Source organism: Taudactylus pleione, unplaced genomic scaffold, assembly GCF_031769625.1.
Source record: "Taudactylus pleione unplaced genomic scaffold, aTauple2 ptg000095l, whole genome shotgun sequence".
NCBI classification, from domain to species: domain Eukaryota; kingdom Metazoa; phylum Chordata; class Amphibia; order Anura; family Myobatrachidae; genus Taudactylus; species Taudactylus pleione.
The window spans coordinates 3,580,512-3,605,999 of record NW_028284497.1 but is presented as its reverse complement, the minus strand read 5'-3'; the positions used below and the strand labels follow the sequence as shown (position 1 = coordinate 3,605,999).

Here is a 25,488-nt window from a genome sequence, read left to right as displayed (position 1 = left end):
TATAAAAAATTACCCCACTAAAGTACTCTTTCAACCCTATTTAGTAAACAAATGTCTCTAAGACAAGTGGGCCTTATTCTAAGTTGTAGGCAAAAGCGCACACAGTAGCATCTATTGCCATTCACCCATCTGCAAGTTTATTCAAATTCCACTATAAAGTCCTTCCCTTGTGTATATCCATGCGGCTAAATGTGCAAAGACTGAGACGACTAATTTTTGCATTCGTGCTGGCTGTGTCTGGGAACGCAAACACTTGCATTGGCATGCCTGAAACATTCCCAAAACATGCCCACTGAACGGAACATTTTGCGTGCACTACTAGGCACCACCTAGTTAGAATTGTGCGGGGACCCCCGTGCTTTGGTTTTGGTTTTGCGAAAACCACCCTCAATTTTGGTTTGAATTCGAGAAAAAAAAAACTAAAATTATGTAACTTGGACCTGTTTTTGTTTCTATTGTATTGTTAGCATTAATGACTTTCATTTCCAGTCAATTTTGACCACCTCACAGTACCTGAAATCATGAGTGTGGGACTTAAATGCAATCCAAAATACGCAAGATCCATTATTTAAATTCAAGTTCTGAATTGGGAGAAGACCCGAGTCAAGACTGTGTTCTACTGTCTGATGTACACGCATGTAGGGAATTTCAGAACTATTCATGCATGGGCAGTTCGAAAATATCCTCTCAACTACGTGAACATCGGTATTGCGTGAGACTCAGAATCAGGCCCCCAAGTGAGTGTTAATAAGCTGCCCCAACAATTCTGTCACATACACCATTCTGAAGTGTTTGTGCTTCCCTAACAAGTACATCCTTACCAAATAAATGTGTTTCCATATCTTCCATGTTCATCCTCAAGTATTTACATGCATTTCAACTACCTACTAACTTCTAGAAATGTTTGCCAAAATACCCAATCTGGTTTACTTTACATATGTTTTATCTATTATGCTTGGCATACACTGGCAGATAAAATGCCTGTCAGACTAATAGACATTTTATGTGACTGCCTGTAACCCAGCAGATATCATAGCCATACACAGTGAGATATGTCACAGTGTATGGCCACACATTATCTGGCTCCCTTCCCATTCCATAGAAAATGTCCATTGGTCGGCCATGGCAGAGCATATACTGCCTGATGCTGTTGACTTATAACTCCAAAAATATTGCATCGATTGGACATACTGGATGATTCAGCATGTCCAACTGATTGATATTTTGACATTGGTCACGCAAATGCACAGTGCAACTATTTTGGTGATCTACCAATTTCAGCATGATCTTCCAGATAATTGTACTATTTAATGTATGCCCAGAATTACTAATGTATCTTAAAAAAAAATATTTTGAACATGTGGTATTACCCTGTGGTTACAGTTTCCATAGGCTATTTGTTCCTGGCAAACTTACACATAAATAAAATTAATTTTCAGAGGTTAGAGTATTAAAAAAAATCAATGTAAAAGCTGTGAACCTTAACCATCTATTTAGCCTGATAGAGGTGGCAATGAATTTTTTTATACACTATACATTTGATTTGCTGTCAATAAGCCATCAGTAATGTAGTTCATTAGCTATCTATAAGCAAATATTTTAATTTATAATCATTCATCATTGACTTGTAATGCAATAAATTGCATCACTATCTCATAGTATGCAATGGTTTCTGTGTCATTGCAGTTGTTTGATAAAATAATTGTCTTCAGCTAGATCAATTGTGTTTGCTACGATCATTAATTAAATCTCTTGTTAGTTCTAAACTAATTACTGTAGGATGTTAGTTATTCCTTAATTATGATACAACATTAGGACTCCCAATAGAGATGACAAAGTTTTGAAACTTAAGTCAATTACCACATCTGATCTGCTATTACTTGCTTGTTTGTCAGACAAGTCTTAATTAAATCCATGAGGACATGATGTGTTGTGGGCCAATTAGCAATCTCATAGAGCAGTTAGAATGTATATTTGTGTAAATTAACTTCTCACATTCTGCAATACAGTTTTTATGGTCAATTTATAATGCTATCCATTCCCAAATAAGGCCATTCATATCATTGCTAACAACATTTTACTAAACCATTTGCTTTCGAGAGAGCCCTGCATATTTATTTTATAAGCCTAATATTTAAAATTATGGTACTGTAGTAGATGTTGACACTTTAAGTTCCCTTAACAGGTGAATTATTTTATATGGATTTCATAAGTTTAACCACATAACTAACTGGATGACTTATGCATTACATATTACAAAATACATATTTTTGTGTTGCTGTTTCGATGTTGACATTTAGGTCCATGATGGTACAATTCCAAGATTCAAAGAGGGGTTTATAACTTCAGATCAGACTTGCCAACTCTCCCAGAAGATGTGGGAGGCTCACAAATTTCGGGTACCCCAACAAAATTATGTTGATCTCCTGAATCCTGCCCATATCCTAGTGAAGTGGGCAGGATGGAGAGATAATACATGGCATATGTGAGTCCCTTCGAATGATGCGAATCATGTTGTTTATCCCAGCCCCCTCCTCCTGGACCCATGAATTAGCTGCTCCTGGTGAGGTAATAGGTAAAGTAGGTAAAAAGCTTCAGATTGCATTAACAAACAAGAAATACTAAACATTGTGATCAGGGCCGAAACTAGGATATCTGTCACCCGGTGCAAGGCAGTAAATTTGCTCCCCCTCCCTTCCCGTACCTGGATTTTGTCCTTGCTCCTCCATAAGGCAGTACACTACTCAAACGTCCCTGGTATAGTGACTTACATTATTCCACACACCATAATGCCCATTACACATTATGCCACACACTGTAATGCCTATTACCAATGTGCCACTTACATATTTGCCCGACACCATTTTATGCCCCACAGTAATGCTTCTAATTACCTTAAAATGACCTACTCATCAGGGGTTTTATGCTCATTGCCAGGGGGTTTCATGCTCATTGCCAGGGGGTTTCAGGCTCATTGCCAGGGGGTTTCATGCTCGTTGCCAGGGGGTTTCATGCTCATTGCCAGGGGGTTTCATGCTCGTTGCCAGGGGGTTTCATGCTCATTGCCAGGGGGTTTCATGCTCGTTGCTATGGGGTTTATGCTTGTTGCCAGGTGGCTTCATGTTCATTGCCAGGGGGTTTCATGCTCATTGCCAGGGGGTTTCATGCTTGCTGGTGTGGGGTTTATGCTCGTTGCCAGGGGTTACATGCTCATTGCCATGGGGTTTATGCTCGTTGCCATGGGGTTTATGCTCGTTGCCATGGGGTTTATGCTCATTGCCATGGGGTTACATGCTTGTTGCCATGGGGTTTATACTTGTTGCCATGGGGTTGCATGCTCATTGCCAGGGGGTTTCATGCTCAGTGCTATGGGGTTTATGCTTGTTGCCAGGGGGTTTCATGGGAGAAGATGCAACTTTCAGCATCTTCTCCCGGCACTTGCGCTGGCCTAACAGACACTAGAGGTCCAGTAGGACCTCTAGCATCTGTCTCCTCCTTGGCGGTGGCCATTTTTGGATGGCCGTTTTCTGAATCTGCAGCCCCCAAGCCACCGTGAGTCAGCCCTTTTTCACCCCCTGCACGTGCACCTCTAGCCCCCCATAGTTGCGGCCCTGTTGTGATGTAGAAATAGTAAAATGGTTTCCCTGAGCAGGAATGAGAAGCTTGTAAAATTACCAGGGGTTATCATTCCTGATGGAGGTAAATGTCAATAAAAGTCTAAATGTTTTGCTGCGCTACACTGAAGGTCCATGGAGAAAATTTAATTGAATGTAGTGTACGGTCTGTAGAGATTTCATAAAAATGGTCTTTTCTTCTCTGTGTGATCTCAATATATAAACAAAAATGGCAGCTGCTCAATCAATCTAGCAGTACTAATCAGGTGCATGAAAGGGAGGGGTCACACTAAGTAGAAAAAGAAGGAGGATTTAACCCCCTATTGTACCTCAGCACACCGAATAATACCTGCAACAATATATGAAGACTATATGGTCATAGAAATTCAGAGATATTAGTTGCATGCATTTGCAAATACATGGGAGGCTGCTGGGCCACGTCACGGCTTCTCTGTTACCAGCAGTCCCTAACACTAAGGGGTTCACGTCGGGGCGCAGTGCACCCAAAAAAACGTCCAGCCCAGAACCCCCCCAGGGCATCACACGAAAATGGAAAAAGAGTGACAGTGCAGTGTAAAGTATAGCTGTGTGTGAGTAATCATTAAGTGTGGAATGAGAGGTTAAAATATATGTGAAAAAATACATGAATAATAAACAAACATAAAAGGTGATGTGAAAAGCAACTATGTGTATTAAGTGGTGATGCCCTGAGGAGGCCCAGCCAGACCAGTCCCGGGGGCCCTACGCCCAAACACTCACCCCAAATGTAAAATATACCAATTATAAGGCCTCATGATAAAGGCACATATATAATTTTGGCAAATGTAAGGCCTCATGATAAAGGCACATACATAAATGCATCCAAATTGAGAGCCAGCTTACCTGGGAGTCACCCCTGAGAACTCCAACTAGCACTACTAGAACCAGCATGCCCTACTAATGCTGGCTCCTTCATGCAACTCATAACAAGCAAACAAAAATGGCAGCAGCTCAATCAATCTAGCAGTACTAATCAGGTGCATGAAAGGGAGGGGTCACACTAAGTAGAAAAAGAAGGAGGATTTAACCCCCTATTGTACCTCAGCACACTGAATAATACCTGCAACAATATATGAAGACTATATGGTCATAGAAATTCAGAGATATTAGTTGCATGCATTTGCAAATACATGGGAGGCTGCTGGGCTGTGGACTGTGTTTGCCTTCTTGCCACTACTGATATGTTAGGTGCTGGTTTGATACGCCTTACCCAACCACTTCTGCTAATTAGACAGGGAGACCAGTCTCTGGGCATCACACCACCTTCTCTAGCTTGTATGGCCCTCCAGCTGGCTATTCCACTAACCATTTGCTGCAGGCACTGCCGGTGGGTAATCTGCCACTGACAGTCGCTAAGCCACCAGACTGATTGCTGCCGCCAGGCACCTCCACTGGCTGCCTTTACCTCAGGGTGAGTGCTGGCTTCCATCATCTTCACCGCTCCTGCTGTGACAGGCTCCCTCACCAGCTCCACCCCCCTCTGCCCGGCAGCCACTCCACAGCTTTGCACTGGAGGGAGGGATCTCCATCCTGACCTGTCAGCTGTGCTCACAGCTGCTACTGTATATACCCCTCTGAAACCAGACCCCCTTTATCTGACAGTAACCAATTTGCTATCATAAATAGCAAAGAGGACTACCGCACCAGTTTATCTTGATGAACCCCATTAATATCTAGTTTTCATAATGTATGAGGGGTGTGCTACCTACTGCCAATTGACAAGACTAAATAGAAAAAGAAAAAGGGGCAGTATTGTGGTGCACAAATCGAGAATTGATAGAATTAATAGAAATTAAGCATAAGAATTAACCTTTATTGTATATTCATTAAAAAAAAAATATTCATCACCCTCAAGGAATTAATAAACTGGCGAAGTATTAAAAAATACAGAATATAGAGAAAAAATTAAGTAGGGATTATAAAGATATACTTGGGGTCTCACCCACATTCGAATGGACTTCCTATTAATGTCCACTAATAACAAGGTGTCAAATATGCTTAGTAGCTTATATAAATGAAACAGACATAAAATTATCTATATTGGTTTTCTTTCAGTGCCTTTATTATCATTCAATTGCCATATGACATGAAAAAATCCTATATAATTTAATTAACCACAATTGTATATAAGTCACTTGACTGGATGCATTCAAACAATGTATAGTTATGTTTCCCACACTACAGTACCAGAGCACCTACTGGAATACAAGTGAAAAATTGTCAACACAAAAACAATCCTACAGACATTGGTATACTGTATATATAATGGGTGTCCACACTACACACCCATCAACCTTAATGTACATTATACGTACATCTCTAGACCTGCATAATTGACAAGGAACATGCAGTGGGTTCCTGGTTCCCGGACACCTGCACATGTGCAGTAGACTCTAGCAGAGTGTGCCAAAGTCTACCTTGCAACTTTGCCGACTCGAGAGGGGAAGCCCATATTTGAGCCTTGAAACTTTAAATATACCTTAGTGTAGCTACTTTCGGAGGTGCAGGAGCATGAGGGAGAGCAAGACCAGCGGGCAGGAAGTGCAGGTGAGAGTTGCAAACTAAAGGGAAAGCCGGGCACCTGCTAACTGCAGTTAACTGCAAGTAACATCACAGAGCGGGACCCTAGCGAGTGGCAGCCGCGGATGAGAGCCGCGACGATAGTGTGACCCAGCACAAAAGGGACAACTACCATCCCGACCTTATAACAGACGGGAATAATAGGAGTTGAACAGGAGAGGCAGCCGCGGGTGAGAGCCACGAGGACAGTGTGAACTAGCGTGCAGGTGGCACTTAGCAGCAACACCGCTAATGATTTCTGCCATCTCTGCAAACATCTTTGAGCCCCCGCAGGTCGGGTAAACCATCTGACTACCTCCTTATGTGCTCTATTTGCTACAATCTGCATATTGAATGCAGATTGTAGTGTGATATTAACGACTGAATTCACATTGCGAATTCAGGCAATATCACAGGTATTTACTACAAATCCCTTGCAGGGACAGAGCTTGCGATAAAGCTCTGCCCCTGCGAATCCCCTTCGGAGCCTTATCACAGTATTTTCGCCAAAAATACCGTGATTAAGTGCCCGCGCATGCGACGACCGGTTGCCGCTGCTACCCCCCACGGTGCTAAGCCCCTCCCACTGGTGCTAAGCCTCGCCCCTGTGATCACGGACCCCTTGCAACCCCCTCTCCCTTAATTGCACTTACCTGCATGCTCCGGGCCTCCGGTGATGTTCTCCATTCCTCCGGTCAGGTGATCTCCCATACTGCACTGGGACCCGATCACCTGATGACCGGGCAGCAGTGCACTATGGGAGACCAGCTGACCGGAGGGGAGTCATCACCGGTCACTGGAGTCAGGTAAGTAATTTTTTTTTTTTACTATTTTTTTTAATCTTTTTTTTACAGTAATCAGCTTGCGGTCTGTTTAGACCACACAGCTGATCACTAGGACTGACTCCCGGCTCTGCTCTCCCCGTTAGAGCGGAGCAGGAGTCCGGTAACCAGGGGAGACCCTGGATAATGCCACCTCCAGGTGGCGTTATTATCACAGGGCTTTCCCCGATATTTTTTCACATTTTATTTTTAGTAACTCTGGTCGGATCACATTTCCCTTTACAGTTATGGGAAATGCGATCTGCTTTACTAAAAATAAGTGATACTTAGGGGTTGGAGTAGAATTTTATGAATTCTACTAGAATTGCCCTGTAATAACTATAGGTGATACTAAAATAATGTGAAAAGGGTGTGAAAACACCCTTTTTCACTTTATTTTAGTCAAAATAATGTTAATAAATAGAGCCCTATGTGCCATAGCAGCAGGATTTCTTTGTGTTTTTTGTTGTTTGAACTTTTAAAGAAGAATTTGTTTTAATAAAGACATTTTAATTTTTCTCAACTTATAAAAAGCTATACCTGGATTCATTGGAATATAAACTTTAGACTGCTAGACTGGGATTGACTGAGATATAACTTTGCCTCCCTTGTCGGAGAATTACATTTTTTTTTTATGTGAATAGTATTTTTTCCATCTGGATAGTAAAAGACTCATTTTTTCTTTAAAAGGAGATTAATATATGCATTGGTCATTTAAATCCAAAATGTATTTACAAGATTATGATGTGGTGAAAAGTGACAAATTATTCAAGGGAATTGAACATTTATAATTTTAGCGCTGCTGAACTGACACACTGAGATTCTTTAGTTATATATTGAGCAGCTTGTTGATTTGTGCTGGTGTCAGAAGCAGCAGCAACATTTAAAGAGCGCTCTAAGGAGAATCTAGGGCCTGATTCAGAGCCACTCGTAAGTGGCAGCTCGTTCGCTCCGAGCAATGATTGCCCAACTGCGCATGCGTACGGATCGTTATACGCATGCGCGAACCAGTCAGTGCGGCCGAAATTCATGTGCTCGCAAAATAGCGAATGCCTGCTAATTTGAGTGACAAGATGAGGCGTATGTGGGTGGTAACAGGGGAAGGTGCTTGAAAACAGGGAGTGGAGATCCGGACGCAGGCGTGCTTAAAGGTCAAAACGGGCGTTTTATGGGTGTGCATATTTAAAACAGCAGCGTCATTGACCACGTCACTGGGTTATTTTACAGCCAGAACTGCTTGCAAAATTGTGGTAGCAAAAACCAACCACAAGAATAGCGAGCAGCTCATACCCTGTTCGATGTACTCGATTAATCTAATAAATAGCGACATGACGTAGGATGCGAGCGGAAAGGGGGCGTAGTTTCCCAAAAAACGACCACAAGTTTTGTTCGCTCGTTCAGACCTAGAGGCGTGAACAGACGGCAAACAGCGAACGGTTCATTTGAATAGCCACCCCTATTTTCTGGACGAGCGAGCGCAAATAGCGACCGGCTCTGAACCAGGCCCTCAATTCCCTAATCACTTAAACCACCCTGCCTATAGATGTACAGTATTGTCACGTGAAAGGATCAAGTCTAGAAAAGCCATATGTTAGGTTCCCGTTTCACACATGATGAATACTCACTGACACAATCAATATCACTCTTTTTCAAGGTTTTGAGACCTATTGCCTACAGCTATTGAAAGCCTAATAAGATTAATTGCTGTTAGTAGGATTACTGCTCAGCATTATATAGTGATGAGCAGTGCACCCTATCTGCCAATTGTCCTGAATCTTACAAAGGAGTCCAGGGGTCTTGAGCCAAGTGCTGGATTCTCTGAGTCACATAATGTGTGCCAATGCCAACTGCATTTTATCACAACATTCAAAATACTGTGCAAACTTTCATCCACCCTAAGCACTACTAATGATTTTGTAAAAATATACTCACAGAATAGCACTTCACTGTTTGATTGTAGGTCCTGAACAAAGCTACAGGCCCCGTACAAAAAAATGATCTGTCCTCAAAACAATAAGGTTATTCCCACATCTTGGTGGTGTGTGTAGGTATATAAAGAGCACGGAGATCATTCCTATATGACAGGAGTGACATAAACCTCTGGTCTGTCACTTTACACACTAGGGTTAGCAGGTTGCAAGGGGGGGCGGTGCTAAGGTTTTAAGGAGGCCAATGGGGGGGCTTGGTTGAGTTAGGGGGAGTAGTTGGCTTTGCAGGTTTTATGGGAAAATAGATCTCAGCTCTCTCTCTTTTCTTCAGGAAATTGACGGTAACATACTGTCAATTTATTGTGCTGTTCAACTTATTATTATGTATTTGAAGTGTATTTAGTGTGGTTTTGTTCACACTTCTTTTCTCTCTATTGTTTCTTTTTGCCAGCCTTATCTTTCTCCTCGTTTCTTTTAACCTTCCCAGCTTTTTTCTCTGACCCACACCTTCCCCTCCCCTCCTCATTTTCCTCTTGCTTACCTGTTTCTGCTGTCCTTCTGGGAAACCTCTCACGGATCGTCCCCGGCATTCTGTTACCATCCCTGCACGCTATCTGCTGAACGTGGCGGAGGGCAGTGTGGTGACCCCTAGCATGGCTGTTGGGCGCGGACGGGCTGCGGGCCGGGATGGAGCAGATGTGGGAGCATGCCAGGCTTGGTGGCTACGGGGCGAGGCAGGGGACACGCACGGGCTGGGGACCAGGCAGCCATTAGAGGCCTCTACGGCTCGACTGTTTTCTGGCGGCTGTCCCTGCGCAGCGTGGGCAGTCTAGCGGGGGAGACAGAATGCCTGCCGGGGCACGGATGCACTGTCCAGACCCCAGGCTGCACGGTTCGGTGGAATGAGGGGGGTCGGGCTCACCACCCGTGTGGCATGGGGTTCGGGACCCAGTGTGGCCTTATCCACCCAGGCTGTTCAACGAGGCAGCCGGCGGGTTGTTAACAGGCAGGCCAATGAGAGGGGGACTGGGTGCCATCTGAAGGAGGGATTTAACATGGCAGCCTTTGATGATAGCAGTTCGTCTGCTTATTCTGATTGGGCTGCATCAGAGGCTAGTACCCCGCCCTGCACCGTGCCCCATGTGGCATGGAGCACCGGACTTATGCTGCGGTGGTGCGTGGGGTCCAAGTGGATCGGGCGGCCGCTGGGCGCACCCACGCCAGGTCTGGCACTGCTTTGGGTACTTCCTTGGGTGCAGGTTTGGGTATGGAGGCAGTTTCAACCTTATGCGCATTGTTGGTGTTGGCGTTAGTGCCGCTACTTTCCCACAATAGTGTGGTTCGTGGGCCCCCTAGTGGGAGAATAGGGACGCTTCAGTGATAGCGGATAGGCTTGTCATGGCCATAGGCAAATGCAGTGGGAGTTTCCATCTGCCTGGAAACCCCCCTCCCCAGCCCACACCATGACCACTATAGAAATAGTAATATAATAGATTGCTACTAGTGCTGCATGTTCTTCTCAGTATCACAAATGAAATAATTAGCACCACCTGTGGATCTTTTAACATGTATCAGCCAGTAATAAATAACCTGTGCACCAACTAGAAGATCTGGAAAACATGCACTGTTAGAGATGCACTGCTATAGAGCCCAATATGTACATATATGTCCAGGGCAGTGCTAGGTTCTTCTGCTGCTCCCAGACTCCCGGACTTGCTCCAATAGTCTGGAATGGTGCCCACATCTAGAATAAATACATTCAGCTCAGGCAGGATGACCTACTGACGCATCTAATGGCTTACTGTGATCACTGGTCCTGTATATGCTGGAATTATTACACACAATACACTTTGTATGATGCATATTAAAGCTGGTTAAGTACTAATTCTGCCCTCTTCATTGACAGGCCACACTCGCTCTAAATTTAAGCATTTGGAAACCCCCCTCTGGAAATCCTGCATTTGCCACTGATGGCGGTGGTCCCCGCTGTGTCCGCAGCGCTGCAGGCTGATATAGGTGCTGGATTGGGAGTGGACCACAAGGGGCTAGTCCAGTGTGGGGCAGTTTTGGACAATTCTGTTTGTGTCCCGGCAGGTGAGGTTGAATCTGGTTTTGGATTGCAGCATCAAGCCGCGATAGCAAGTTCTGCAGCCACAATTGCTGATAGTTTGACTGGGTCGCCTTCTGGTGAGTCTTTCTTGGACCCCAATTGGGTGGGTAGCTCCGCTGACTGTCAGTTAGAGTCTGTGCAGGGGATGAGGAAGCGGGGTCGATCAGGGTCTAAGCAGGGATTGGATAGTTTTTCCTCCTTCTCCTCTGATTCTTCTAGGAATTCACGGAAGAAGGCAGAAAGAGGGCTAGGCGGTTTTAGGTGCAAGCGTTGGTCTTCTAGCAGTAGCAGGTCGGTAGAATCGAATGGTTCGAAGGGAGTGTTATGTGCAAATACAGCGGTGCTTCATGGGGTGTGGTCCCGGTGTTCGGGATTGGATTTGGCGGGGCCGTTATGTGAACATGTTTGCACTCACTAGGGCCAGAAAAGCATGGGTTGCAGCAAAACAGAAAGGTGGGATAGGGGTGGACGCTTACATGTCCTATCATATGTGGTTGAAGAACATGTACATCTTTGCATCTTGTTATTTAGAGACGTGACCTGATGAGCACATGTGGGTTATTAGGTACATGTACCTCATACATGACCTATTTATTAATTCCAGGGGCAGTGCATGGAGGGTTTATGATGAAGAATTTTGTCTTAAGCAGCACAGCAGGGACGTGATAGACTTGGATGTTACTCATCCACAGCGTTCGCAACCAGAGGTGGTTCCCCCTTGTCGGGGGTACGGTGTTCAGGCAGTGGTAGCTGGCGTACCAGCTCAGGGGTCAGGGTCTAAGTTGGGGAATGGGGAATGCTTTGCTTTCAACAATGGTCAATGTACACTAGGGGCGTCATTTTCGCCACAGCTACATTCATTGTGGAGAACCCCACCCTATCAAGGACTGCGCAAGGGGGCCAGGGGTGGGGTTGGGGGAGGAGGGGGAAATGCAAGCTGCATCCCCCTTCTTTAAGTAGAACACCCACACCTGTCCGGGTGGGTCGATGGCGTCATGGCTGTATGTGTATCCACTTTGTGATGTCGCCGTTTTCTAGCGTGAAGGGTTTACGGTAGGTTTTTAGCTCCCTGTAATAGGTGCTGTTCATGGTAGTTCAGGTTGTAACCTTCATTCAGCTCGTGATGCGCCGATGGTTTTAAGGGCGAAAGTCAGCAAGGAAGTGGAGTTAGGGAAAATTGTCGGCCCTTTTGCAGAGCCCCCGATTGCGGGGCTGGTGTTATCGCCGGTCAAGGTGGTTCCGAAAAGGCATAGGCTAAATTTTGCTTTATTCAGCACCTTTCGTGCCCAAAGGGGCAGTCGGTTAATGATGCCGTTCCAGAAGAGCTATGTCGGGTAGTTTTATCAGTCTTTTGAAGAAGCACTTGACTTGGTTTGCTGTTTTGGTAGGGGGATCCTGATGTGCAAAGTGGATATTAAGTCGGCTTTAAGGCTACTACCTCTGCACCCAGCGGTTTTTTGCTTGATGGGTTTTAGGCTTGACGACAGGTTTTGTTTTGACAGGTGTTTACCTATTGGCTGTTCAATTTTGTGTGCCTATTTTGAGAAGTTTAGCTCCTTTCTGCATTGGTGTCTGGCTACGGGGTCTTGCGAGTCAGGGATAGTGCACTATTTGGACAACTTTTTGCTGGTGGACCCTTGGGGTTTGCCTAGGTGTGCCAATTTGTTGGCAGATGTGGGTGCACTTTTTTTCGGTTTTCGGGGTCCCTATAGTAGCTGACAAGACTGAAGGCCCCGCAACCAAGCTTTCACATTTGGGCATTGAAATTGACACGGCAGATGTTTTTTTTTGTTTGCCAGAGAAGGCTCAGCGCTTGCGGGATGAGATTGTGCTAGCCCTGTCTGTGGGCAAGCTGATGTTGCAGCAGGCTCAGTCGCTGCTGGGTTAATTTAATTTTGCTTCTAGGGTGATTCCGTGTGGGTAAAGTTTTTTTGAAGGAAGTTGGAGAGACTAACGGCCAAGGCGTGCAGTCCCCATCATTTCTTGCGTTTATCGGGGGAGATACATCGAGATCTGATGATATGGGATTCCTTTTTGATGAATTTCAATGGAATTCGTATTTGGCCATATTCACCGTTTTCTAACGTAACTTTGCAGCTATTACGGATGCTGTGGGTTCTGCAGGCTTTGGCGATTTTCTTGGGGAGAGTTGGTGCGCTACGCCTTGGCTCCCTGGCTGGGTTATGGACGGATTGGCCAGGAACATGTTGCTTTTAGAGCTTTTCCCAATCATGGTTGCGATGGAGCTTTTGGGGTGGCATTTGCAGAATCAGGCGATTACATTTTGGTGCGATAATTTGGGGGTGGTGGAGGCAATTAATAGGCAGAAAGCTTCTTATTTGCCCACCATTAGTCATTGCGCAAATTGTATCACTTTGCCTGCAACTTAATGTTGAGCTTTGCACACAGCATGTCCCTGTGGTTGATAATGAAGTCCCGGATGCGCTTTCGCGCTTTGATTGGGCAGAGCGTACTAGTAGTCATATGAGCCAAGGTGCCAGTTTTTGTTGCAGGAGAGGTCTCAAGGTAAGAACTGGTTTATTGATTCTTACTCCGGCCAGTGGGCATTGTCGGGGTCACGGGTATCATACGGCGGCTTTCTACCTGAAAGGATGGTAGAGTGGTCACGGTTTCTGGACGTTGAGCCATGACTTCTCTTATTGGACTTTCGGTTCATGGACACAGCTGGCAGGGTGCAATGCAGCAAAGCTCTCTTGTTTTTCCTAAGGTGGGGGGGCGCCTGGGGTCCCCGGGGGTGTCGCAGACAAGTTTTGGTGGCCTCTCTGGTGTTTTTTTGATGTCTTCTTCCTTTACTTGGGCTGGCAGGTTTCTGACCAGCCTTGTTTTAGGGAGCAGTGATGGCTTGCACCTGCTTGCTGGATCATCTTCTGCTGATTTCGACACATCCGGTCATGCATTGACCCAGGGTGGCTGTTCCATGACAGGGAGCATGGTCGGAATTTGGGCACTGGGGTGGTTTGAGGTTAGGTGTTGTTACCTTAGGTTACACCTGCCTTTGGGCCACTTCACATACCAACTTGGGGACTAGCTATTCGCCCTAGGTGGGGGTCTTGATGAATTTTTGTTTTATCACTGGTTTTAGTGTCTGTATTTTCCTACCCTGTGCGATCTACCCACCTACCTTAGCGTTATTCCCGGGATCCATCTTTACGCTGTAGGATTGTTTGATGCACATAGGGTATATTTATTATGTTTTTATGTTTTTGGAATAAACTTTGGATTGTTAGTCATCTGTGGTGACTGTTTGGTCCCTTTATTTTTGGGGTGTCGTGGATCCTATTCATATGAGGAATCTGCGGATTTGTGATTATTAAAGGGGACCCCTAAAGAAACTGCTACGTGGGTGCACCATACTTGACTTATGTAAGCTTACATGTAAGCACCATTTATTGTGATCACAGTGTGGATACATTCTTTATGGACGTTTTGACTACTATCCTACAATCTACCTCTACTGTGGACCAGGACTGTTTTCACCTCTCCATCCGTTTTTCAACACTGAAGGTGTACTGTATTTACAGCAAGAACTTTATTACAATAAGAGTTCTTTTTTCTTTTTCATGTTCTTTGCATATGGACTGATTTAAAATACGTTTGGAGTCTGTGAAAAAGATTCGTTATCTGGAAACATCTCATTAGCGCGGATTTGTAAGATCATTTTCTATGTGTTTATGTATTTATCACTGGTTTTAATTTGGGCTTCTGCCAGCTGGTGGACGTTTTGTGTTTTTGCCTCAAGCCAAGTTGGGATCCTTCCCTGTCCAATCAACCCTCATGTACGTATCAGGTAGAATTTAAATATGCCTAGATTTTAGTCTGGTAACTCATCCCTTAGATTTTATATTTGCTTGCTTCGCATATTGGTGTAATCTGGTTAATTTATATTAATCTATTTTCCCTTAATTTTTTCCTGCCAGTATGTTGCCTGGATGACTCCTTCAATTGGATTGTTGGTCATTCATATGTCTTCTGGTTGTCTAGGTTGGAGGTGCTCATCGCTGCTAGCGAGCTCCCCGAGCTAGAGCATGTCCGGTGGATAGGGCACTGGGGTATGCGGTGGGCTCAGTTGGAGGAGGTCCTCACAGATGCGGTAACCAGATTCAGGTACCCCTGATTTCTTGTTATACATTTAGGGGGCAACGATCTGATGGCCCGGTCATGTCTTGATTTCCGCATGACCATGAGGAGGGAGCTGGTTGCGCTTATCGTGAGATGGCCTTTTTGTCGGATCATTTGGTCCGAAATTGTGACTAGGCTGCTTTGGAGGGTGGCTGAGCGTCCTTGGGTGGTGGAGCTGTCCCGCCGGCAGATTGATTCCGTGGTGGGCAGTGCTGTCATAGAAAGAGGGGGGGCAGTGGTTAGACATTCTAATATTGCCTTTTTTGATATACACCTCTTCAGAGCTGATGGGGTGCACCTCTCCAGGGGGGATGGAAATTTTTGTTCTGAACTTGGTCCTAGTTTTGAGGGGTATGTACGTTTAGTTCTTGGTTTAGAATTAGTAATGGTGGCAGTGGCGGACTTTGGACATTATGTGGCTGGTCTTGTATAGCCTTTGAATTTAGAGTTGGGAGTTTTGTACTTGATTTGTCTCCTGGGGGGTTGCCCGTATGACTGGGGTGGACATGAGAGCATTGTGATTACCACCGGTCCAGGTGGGTACGGTCCCCCTCGGCTGCATGGGTGGCTCCCCAAGTTGTAGTCCCCGCAAGGTCGGGCAGGAGGAATGAGGACCTAATTCAGACCCGCTCGCGAGCGAACGACGCTCGCAAGCGGATGGATAGTGCCCTAATGCGCATGCGCACGATGGAGGGGGCGTGGCTGCCAGATGGAGGCATTCCCGTGGGAACGCCTACCATCTGGGGCCGGCCCCACTGACATCAGTAGTGATGTCAGTGGGAGTGATTTTGGCTCTGATAGAGCCAAAATCACTCCAGGGCTTGCGGCAGTGAGACCCTACCGCAGGGTCTCGTCGCAAGCCCGATGGTAACTCACAGCTATGCGAGCGTCCAAGAGGCCGCTCCATTTTTAGGTAGGAGGGCCCTGATTCAGAGCCAGCGCTCTGGTCAGAGCGTCTGGCTTTGAATCAGGCCCTGAGACCTTTGCGAGTTATAGGGGTAAAGGGGGCAGTTGGCCCCGATACTTAATTTTCTAGTGTACTGTTCAGGCCCGTGGTTTATTTTCTTTATATGTTAAAATTTTTGAATATTTGCTATGTGCTAGGCCATCCAAGTCCCCTCCACCATTTCTCTTTAGAGTTAATTTAATGGTTAGGAACTATTTAAAGTATTAGTTATAAAAATAGGTTTATGTTTTAGTCTAATAATAAAAAGCTGACCAGTTTTCCCCGCAATGCACTATCTCTGTCTATTTATTTTAATTAAAATATGGTGTGTTTGTGTAGCATGAGTGTGTGGAGTGATCAGATGCTAGAGCGTTTATTAGTGTAGCAGGATTATGCTACTGATCCCAGCATGCCATGGCCACCGTATAGTGTTTGGGTTTGCTGGTGATTGTACAAATTGCTTATTTTTAACTACAGCATTGAAATTTGCATCTACATTTATTATGTAAATTAGGCCCAATTTTACATGAGCCTCAGTGATAGCAAGAGAAGGCTACTGATGAACAAGTATGTGCATTATTTTATTTTTTTTGGTTATGAGAGCTTTTTGGACAATGGACAATGGATTTTAAATTTGGAGATCCCATATTTGTACACAGAATTATAATAAAAATGGAATGAGATGTTTCTAAATGTAGGTTTCAGGGGTACTTCAACATCTCTCTTACTTTTAAAATATTATTGAGTAAATAGTAAACTAAATACACACTTTATTTTAATGAACTATAATTTCTACTTCTATGTAATTGTTCCCTCTAGACTAAATCTAGTAGCCTATTTCATGCCATACACCATGATATAAATTGCTGCAAAGTTTAATGCAGTTTAATGCTCTGCTGTCATTAAGTGGCGTTATCTTGTGCTCCCTCATCTTGCAATCATTGTAAGTAATTGTAGTGTGAGGAATAAAGAATGGAAGGGAGGTAAGCAAATTATTTAAATATGCATATTGGGAAAGAAGTGGACTTCATTTGATTATTTATGATTTTAGAATAATTCTAGATGCTTCATTTTATTCTGACCAGGTCAGTGTGAACAGATAAGAAAGACATGGGGCAAGAAATTATCTATCTATCTATCTATCTATCTATCTATCTATCTATCTATCTATTTATATCTAAAGGTGTGGTATTGGACACACTAGATCACAAGAATGTGCATTATTTCCTGATGACCGCACACCTCAAGCTCGATCTACTACCTATGGTTATCTGAACCTCATAACAAAGCCACAGCTGTATTACTCCACAATTGTAAACAATATAATCTCTCACAGAGACACTGCTCAGAGAAAAACATCACATCACTGCCTCACTGACATAAACAGACATAAACATAACTGCCTCACTGACTGAAATGCACACCACTGCTTTACTGACAGAAACACATATTTCTGACAGAAACATTTCAAGAAATGTCCAAATTACTTCATAACTCAAAGGACTTGACATTAGTCCTCACCAGAAAAACTTGAACAAAATCCAGCAGAGCAAACAGTGGGCCTGATTCAGAGCCGCTCGTAAGCGGCCGCTCGTTCGTTCCAAGCGATGTTCGCACATCTGCGCATGCGTATGGGTTTTAGTACGCATGCGCGAACCAGTCAGTGCGGTCAGAAATTGTGTGCTCGCAAAATAGCGAATGCCTGCTAATTTGAGTGACAGGATGAGGCGTTTGTGGGTGGTAGCAGGAGAAGGTGCTTGAAAACGGGGAGTGGCGATCCAAACGCAGGCATGCCAAATGGTCAAAACGGGCGTTTTAAGGGTGTGCATAATTAACAAAGAAGCGTCATTGACCACGTCACTTGGTTGTCTTTTAGCATGAACTGCTCGCATGATTGCGGTAGGAAAATGCTACCACAAGAATAGCGAGCAGTTCAGACGCTGTTCGATGTACTCGATTAATCTAATAAATAGCTGAGATGACGTATGATGTGAGCGGCAAGGCGGCGTTTTTTTCAAAATAGCAACCGCATGTTTTGTTCGCTCGTTCAGACATAGAGGCGTCAACAGATCGCAAAGAGCGAGCACTTAATTTAAATATCCAGCCCCTTTTTCAGAACGTCCGTCCGCAAATTGCGTTCGGCTCTGAATCAGGCCCTGTGAGTAGACATGCCAGTCTTGACCCTGAAGAAGGATTAAGCACTTCCTGCCAGTACAATTCACTGTTCAACACACATTTTCTTTCCAAAATGAACCACTCTTAAAGTGATTCATTAATATTCTACTGTTTAAACAGCTTATTATGAATATTAAACTGTATCATTCACTTACTCTGTGTTCCAATTAAAGCCCGTATTCAATTTGAGGTGAAAAGTCCAGACTTTTCGCCGGCTGGACTTTTCGCCTCCTTTGCCTGTTTTACAGTATTCAATTCCAAAGTAGGCAAAATCGGGAACAGGCAAAACTTGGATCGGCGAAAAAATACGGGAATTTTCGGGAAATGATTGTAGGACCCCCCTAAAGATGTACAGACCTCGGGGATCACTATGGGTACCCCCGTTTTTGCCTGTAAAAGAAAGTCAGCTTTTTAAATAGATGCGGCAGATGGTTATTTTTCCCGACATTAGAGAAGTGATGCAGAAGAGCACATAGGTTTTTTTTTTCGTTTTTAAAAGTGGTCCAATCAAATTTGGGGTACATGAAAATGGGGATAAGCATATTTTTAAGACCCTAAAGGTAATTTTTTAAATTCTTCAAAAATACACCTGCCGCTTCTCTGCGCAATGAAAAAAACACCTGCCACATACTTGGGAATTAATTTTGTTAGTTTGGCATTTATTTTTTTTGCCACATTTCGTTTTAAGGGGCATTCCCACAGGTGCAGGCTTTTTTTTTTAAGCCTGCACCCCTAAATCCCAAATCTGCACTTTTTTTCACCTGCTATATGTAATTGAAAAATTATCCCTGTTTTTTTTAAATGACCTTTCACCCCATTCACGAAAAAAAAATGGGAATTTTCAGGAAATATGCCTGGGACCCCCCTATTTATGTCCAGACATGGGGGATCACTATCGGTACCCACATTTTTGCCTGCTGAAGGAAGTCGGGGTTTGTAATAGCCGCACAAAGTACAATTTTGCGGATATGACGAAGTGGTAAAAAATAGCACTTAGATTATTTTTTTGGGGAAAATAACTATTCCTATCAAATTTGGGGTACATGAAAATGGGGGTAAGCATTTTTTAAAGTCCCTAAAGTTATTCTTACAAATCTGCAAAATTGCACCTGCCGCTTGTCCCTGCAATGAAGAAAACACCTGCCGCATACATGGGGACCCGACCTGAATTAATTTAGATAGTTTGGCACTTTGTTCCCCTTTTTTTTTTTTTTTTTTACCCCCAAAATGAAACAGAATTTTTTTGGGGTGTCCCAAATATTTTTTTACTTTTTTTGATGCAGTTGACCTTTAGGGGACTGTCTTAAGGCTGCACGGGGTTCCCGCAATGTTGTACCCCAAAACCGCAATTCTGCACTTTTTTCCACCTGCTATTCATAGGCGAAACTTTTTTCGCCAATTACATTGCATTGACTTTCCGCCTAGGCTAAAAGTCTTTCAAATTGAATACGGAGGAAACTCAAAACAGGCGAAAATGACATCATCGCCGAAAAGTATTGCTGAAACTGACTTTTCGCCTCAAATTGAATACGGCCCTAAATGTTTGTTCATCAAAAATAGTTCAAATAACAGCCTTTTCTAAACTATTTTGAGCTCTTAATCTGTATCTGTTTCTACCTACATCATCTCAAAATAGAACTAGTTTGTCACTACAGGGGCCAGGGGCATTTCTAGAGAGGAGGGGGCCCGCATGCAGTCTCCGACACGAGCTCCCTCCTCTCTGTCCGGCGGCCGGCAGCGCACTGAGCTGTGCGCGGCCAGCACTGGAGTTATAGACTCTAGGCACTAGAGTGTGCCCAGAGTCTATAGAGTATGCACACGTCACTGGGAAAATGACTGCAGCAGCCATTCTACCTGTACTGCGCATGCGCAAATGACGGAAAGATGGCCGTCAGGAAGGGTCAGCTACAAGATAAGGATGACAGGGATAAAAGCAGCACAAAAAGGGATTGGCAGAAGTAAAAGGACAAAAGAGAGGTATGAGGGGTGGCAAAGTAAGTGTCCTCAGTTATGCCCACACCGGTGACTGTGGTTTAGTTAGCCACCAGAGACCAGTGGAAGTGGAACTACTGCTCATAGAGGGGGCTTAAAACTGAAATGGAGGGGAAAGTTTATAGATGTATGGAAAAGAGAGAACACGGGTTAAGGCAAGGGAAGAAATTGAGGAATCAGAATGGAAGAAGCAGCAGTGGTTATTAGAACAGAGCAAGGAAAATACGTAAAACAGTCAGTCAGGAAGGGTCAGGTACAAGATAAGGATGACCGGGAAAAAAGCAGCACAAAAAGGGATTGGCAGAAGTAAAGGGGCAAAAGAGAGGTATGAGGGAAGGCAAAGTAAGAACTGAAGGCAATTATTAAGCAGACAGTTCCCAGTAAAAGCGGACAAATTGTCGAAATAAAAAAGAGAATAGTCACATCAAAAAATTAAGAGAGATAGTAGAAAATAGGAAGATAAATAAGTTTTAAGAAAAAAAATTACATACAGTAAACAGATAATCAACATGAACTGGACATTTACAGTAGAGTCCTCAAGGGAAGTGTTGATAAGTATAGACTCACAGGTAACTAGAAACAAGGAAAAAGCTAAGAAAAGAGAACAGACTAGGGCCTCATTTATTAACGAGTGTTACCACCAAAACGAGTGATAAATTTCACTGTGTATGATAAGTGGTGCTCTAGCCAATCAGCTCCCAACTGTCAACTGTTAGATAAATGACAGATGGGAGCTGATTGGCTGAAGCATCATTTATCATACACAATGAAATTTATCACTTGTTTTGGTGATAAAACTCGTTAATAAATGGGGGCCCTAGTCTGTTAATTTAACAGGAATAGCATCAGAGAATGTGCCTGAAACTAAGTAAGTACCATGCCAGTTAGCATAGCAAATTTTGTATGAATTAACTTTGAGTATGCAAGAACAATGATAAAGTACATGCAATCTGGGTAAAAGATCATTAATGTCCAAGAACACCATATTATTTGTGGATGGTCAAGGGCAGGTGCAAACAGCAAATGATAATGTTGACTGTCCGCAGCACTAAAAAATCACTTGTGATTGTTTGTGACTGCTCTGCTGGAGCTGATTTCATAGAAGCACAAGCTTGGGTTCTGTCTGAGCAGAATTAAACCCCTAGGTGTAATCAAACAAGGACACTGTAAGACTGTTTTGGGTTGCTACCTTAAGTTCTGGTATTTTGAATTGATTGATAGGGATGTTAACAAGTCAGATCTGAGGGGTGTATTTAACATTATTTATAAGCAGCTGTTGCTGACAGCTCTCTTCTCTTTTCTCTTCTAAATCTCGCTTTTCCTCCCTATTTTGTACATGTGCAGTATGTTGTTTTCATTGTTTGGTCGAGGTAGACTGGCAGCATGATTTGAATTGTTCATGATCTACTAGTGGGTGCACTCTGCTCATATGGTTTGAAAGCCAAGCAAATGTCCCTCCCAGGAATTAACACAAGTCCATCACCAATGTTTGAGTTGATGTGTGTCTTTTTGTTCTGTTTTCCATCCGTTCTTGGTCCGTCATCATATTAACTTTAATTATTAATTTAGAATAAAATTTCATTAAAAATTACAATTTCTCAAAATAAATTTTGACCATAATGTAAATGCAAACTCCCTTTGTATGTGTCTTTATTTATTATATAAGTTTCTAGATAAGTACTGTATTCAAGAATTTGTATGATACACTAACTGATATATAGCATATACTACACTTTAGTTTGTATGTTTAAGCAATGACTGACTTCTAATGATTAGCTCAAAAAAAGGTCAAATAGCTTATGGAAATGATGGACTCCATCTATAGTAGGAAGTATAAGATCTGAAATCTATATGAGCACTGGCACACTTATTACCCCAGGATATTATATACAGTATTTGTACCTTTTTAAACGATTTCTGGTCTTCTATATGGCTATGTTACAAACTTGGTATTGAGGACCCCAAACAGTGCATGTTTTCCAGGTCTCTTCACAGAAACACAAGTGAAATAATTAGCTCCACCTGTTGATCTTTTAAAAAGAGTTAGTGAGTAATAAATGCACCTGTGCACCTGCTGGGTGACCTGGAAAATGTGAACTGTGTGGGATCCTGAGATAAAACCAAATTTGAGTATGTGATATCAATGTGATACTACTGTATATACCTTTGTAACTTATTAAATATTTTTTATACCTGTGATTTTCACTTCAGCATTCTTAGTTGTCATATACATATAGAGGCAGCCATTACTTGCTCCTCACCTAGTGGTTTGGAAGTTTTTTCTTATGTATCTATTATATTCCGAGCTTTCCAGACCAGCACCAACCAGCAGCAGATTTCTTTCATTTCAATGAACACTTAACAGGTTCATTTGAGTAATATTCTTCTTGAGTTTCCTGATTTGCTCACCCTGCTGAGAAGATCCTGAGTAGTCATCTCCTCTAAAAATTACAGTTTCAGGTGAATCTACTTTTAGTGTGCCTCTATTACTGAGTTATGCCAGATGGCAACCATTTTAGTGATACATTTTTTTAATTGCAGTATTCTAATGCTATCTCTCTTTTTTTCCTTTATAATTTTAAAAGATTTAGGGATTTTCTAGATGCTACATCTATCAATGTAACTGTCTATGATGGATTCATTCTTTTGGGTCTTACAACAATTCCAGCTTTGCAGAATTTGATCTTTGTATTGTTTGCTGTTACTTACATTATGACTGTTGCTGGTAATTTGATGATCATTATAATAATCAGTCTGGACTTTCATCTTCACTCACCAATGTACTTCTTTCTGGTCCATTTAGCATTCTTAGAAGTGCTTTATACCACCACTCTTATGCCAAATACCTTAAGGATTTTTTTGGATAAAAATAAGAACATTTCATTTGTGGGTTGTCTTACACAGATGTTTACCTTCATTACTTTGGGGGGCTCCGAGTGTGTCCTATTTGGTACTATGGCTTATGACAGGTATGTAGCTATATGTCAACCTTTGCTCTACAATACAATAATGAATCCTAAATTTTGTCTCCATCTGGCACTAACCTGCTGGTGCACTGGCTTCCTTAACTCCTTACTGCACACCATACTCACTTCTAAGTTGCCCTTCTGTAATGATCGTCATGTTAAACATTATTTTTGTGAGATTCCCAGCATTTTAAAACTCTCTTGTAAGGACACCTTTATGAACGAATTGCTGATCTTCATATTTGGTGGGAGTATGACAGTAGGCTCTCTTGTCCTGATTATTGTGTCATACATTTGCATTGTTACCAAAGTACTGAGAATGCCAGGCAGAACTGGGAAACATAAAATGTTTTCCACATGCATTTCTCACCTTATAGTGGTCAGCATTTTCTTTGGTACAGTGATCTACATCTATATATGCCCAACCTCAAAGACTACCTCTTACCAGAATCAAGTGATATCCGTGGTTTATGGTGTAGTAACACCTCTTTTTAACCCAATAATATATAGCTTTCGAAATCGTGAATTTCAAAGGTCATTCCAGAAACTGTTAACATTTTTTAAAGCTTTCTAATTACTTTATGAACTAAAAGTAAGAGCAGAAACATCACAGGATACCTACTTCTGTCATCAGCTAACAGTGGCATAGCCAGAAATTTTTGCACCCTGGACAGCACTGGACAGCTCCCTGCTCCTGTCTCTGGCACTTCAGTAATGACCTTAAAATCAGACCGAAGATGATTCCTTACAATATATAGGTAATCAATGTTTCTTACATACATTTTCCAGTATGTTGCATACTATCCACCATTCTCTGTAGACAAAGCAAGGACTCTGGACTACACATCTATACTACTTTTTTATGGGTTGCACTGTATGGATCTGAGAAATGGTTACCATTCATGGTCCAGGAACTGATAGTGCTCAGGTAAGTAATAGACAGTCATGCCAACTCTATGTCCTTGCATCCTTGGCAGCAACACATGTTGTAATGCCCCTGGTATGATCCTGCCAGCTCAATAAAATGTGTCTAAAATGCACTTTTGCAGCTATGAAAATAGTTCTGACCAGTGGCGGATTTTACCTAGGGGCTGCAGGACTGCAGCCCCCAAGTAAAATTCACTACCCACAGGGACTGCCTAGCAGTGGCAGTGACTTCCCATTGGTAGCACTCCCTGCTAATAATAACCAGACAGGCAGTCTCAAGGGGAGGTGTTTACTCCCCCTGGGACTTCCAGTCCAGACTGCAATAGCAGACACAGTGCTTCCCATGGGAAGCCACTCCCCTGCTATTACTGCAGCCCTATCTGGCTTCTATGGGCTGCAGCTGATGCAGTCCCTAGAAGCCAGCCTGTTTACTAGCACAGCTAGACTTAAGCCCTATCCTGGATTTAAGCCCCACCCCAAACAGACTTAAGCCAGGCCCCTGGTGACATCAGCCGTCAATCACCGGGAGAGCAGGTAAGAGGATGTTGGGTTTACTAACACTTAAAAATTAATATTATAAAATTGTCTATTAGTAAATGTGTGATTTAGCCCCTGAAACACAAAATCGATGTTGAATGATTTAGATCAATTTTTAATTAATTAAAATCGACCTTTAGTCCTTAATTTTTGATGACTGTTTGGGCCTCAATCAACTTGCCTTAAACTTCGGTTTACAGTCATATTTCAATAGACCATACTAAAACCTAACTTACATCATAGAACTCTATACCCTTCCCTTTCCCTTTTTCATTTATCTGTATACCTTATCTGAAAAGTATGTTCACTTTAGAAAAAAATCTTCATAAATAATATAAAAAAAAAAGAAAATATTAATGTCAGATACGTATACAGTTTGAGTCTCCCATATACAAAATGCTTGGGACCAGGGGTATTTTGGATAATGGAATATTCCATATTTTGGAATATATGCATATCGTAATGAGATAACTTGGTAATGGGACCCAAGTCTAAACACAGAATGCATTTATGTTTCATATACACCTTATACCAGGGATGGGGAACCTCCTGCATGGGGGCCTTATAAGGCCCTCGGAATCATTTGGTCTGACCCTCTGAGCTTTTTTCTGCTAACCTCATCTGGCTAGCCGGGTGCCTAAAATGGCACACTGTAGCCAAAATCTATGCATCAGTGGCGACTGGAGCTTCAGACGTTTACAATACTACCCTAGCAGCTCCCCGGGGCATCCAGG

General features: G+C 43.0%; 1 protein-coding gene across 1 annotated transcript; it reads left to right on the top strand.

The window, feature by feature from the left end:
• Positions 1–10,931: 10,931 nt before the first annotated feature.
• On the top strand, positions 10,932–23,864 carry LOC148526496 (olfactory receptor 1468-like). The gene is made up of 3 exons (XM_088470155.1): positions 10,932–11,362; positions 15,074–15,196; positions 22,910–23,864. Exons 1-3 carry the CDS (start codon positions 10,932–10,934, stop codon positions 23,862–23,864), a joined length of 1,509 nt encoding a protein of 502 aa, XP_088326281.1.
• Positions 23,865–25,488: the final 1,624 nt, after the last annotated feature.

Bases quoted from the DNA above. Each gene is read 5' to 3' on its own strand.
- LOC148526496 (XM_088470155.1), top strand. From the start codon at position 10,932: ATGGCGGTGGTCCCCGCTGTGTCCGCAGCGCTGCAGGCTGATATAGGT. The intron at 11,363-15,073 runs GTCGGTAGAATC...CTGGTTGTCTAG, and splicing joins TGGTCTTCTAGCAGTAGCAG to GTTGGAGGTGCTCATCGCTG. The intron at 15,197-22,909 runs GTACCCCTGATT...TAATTTTAAAAG, and splicing joins GATGCGGTAACCAGATTCAG to ATTTAGGGATTTTCTAGATG.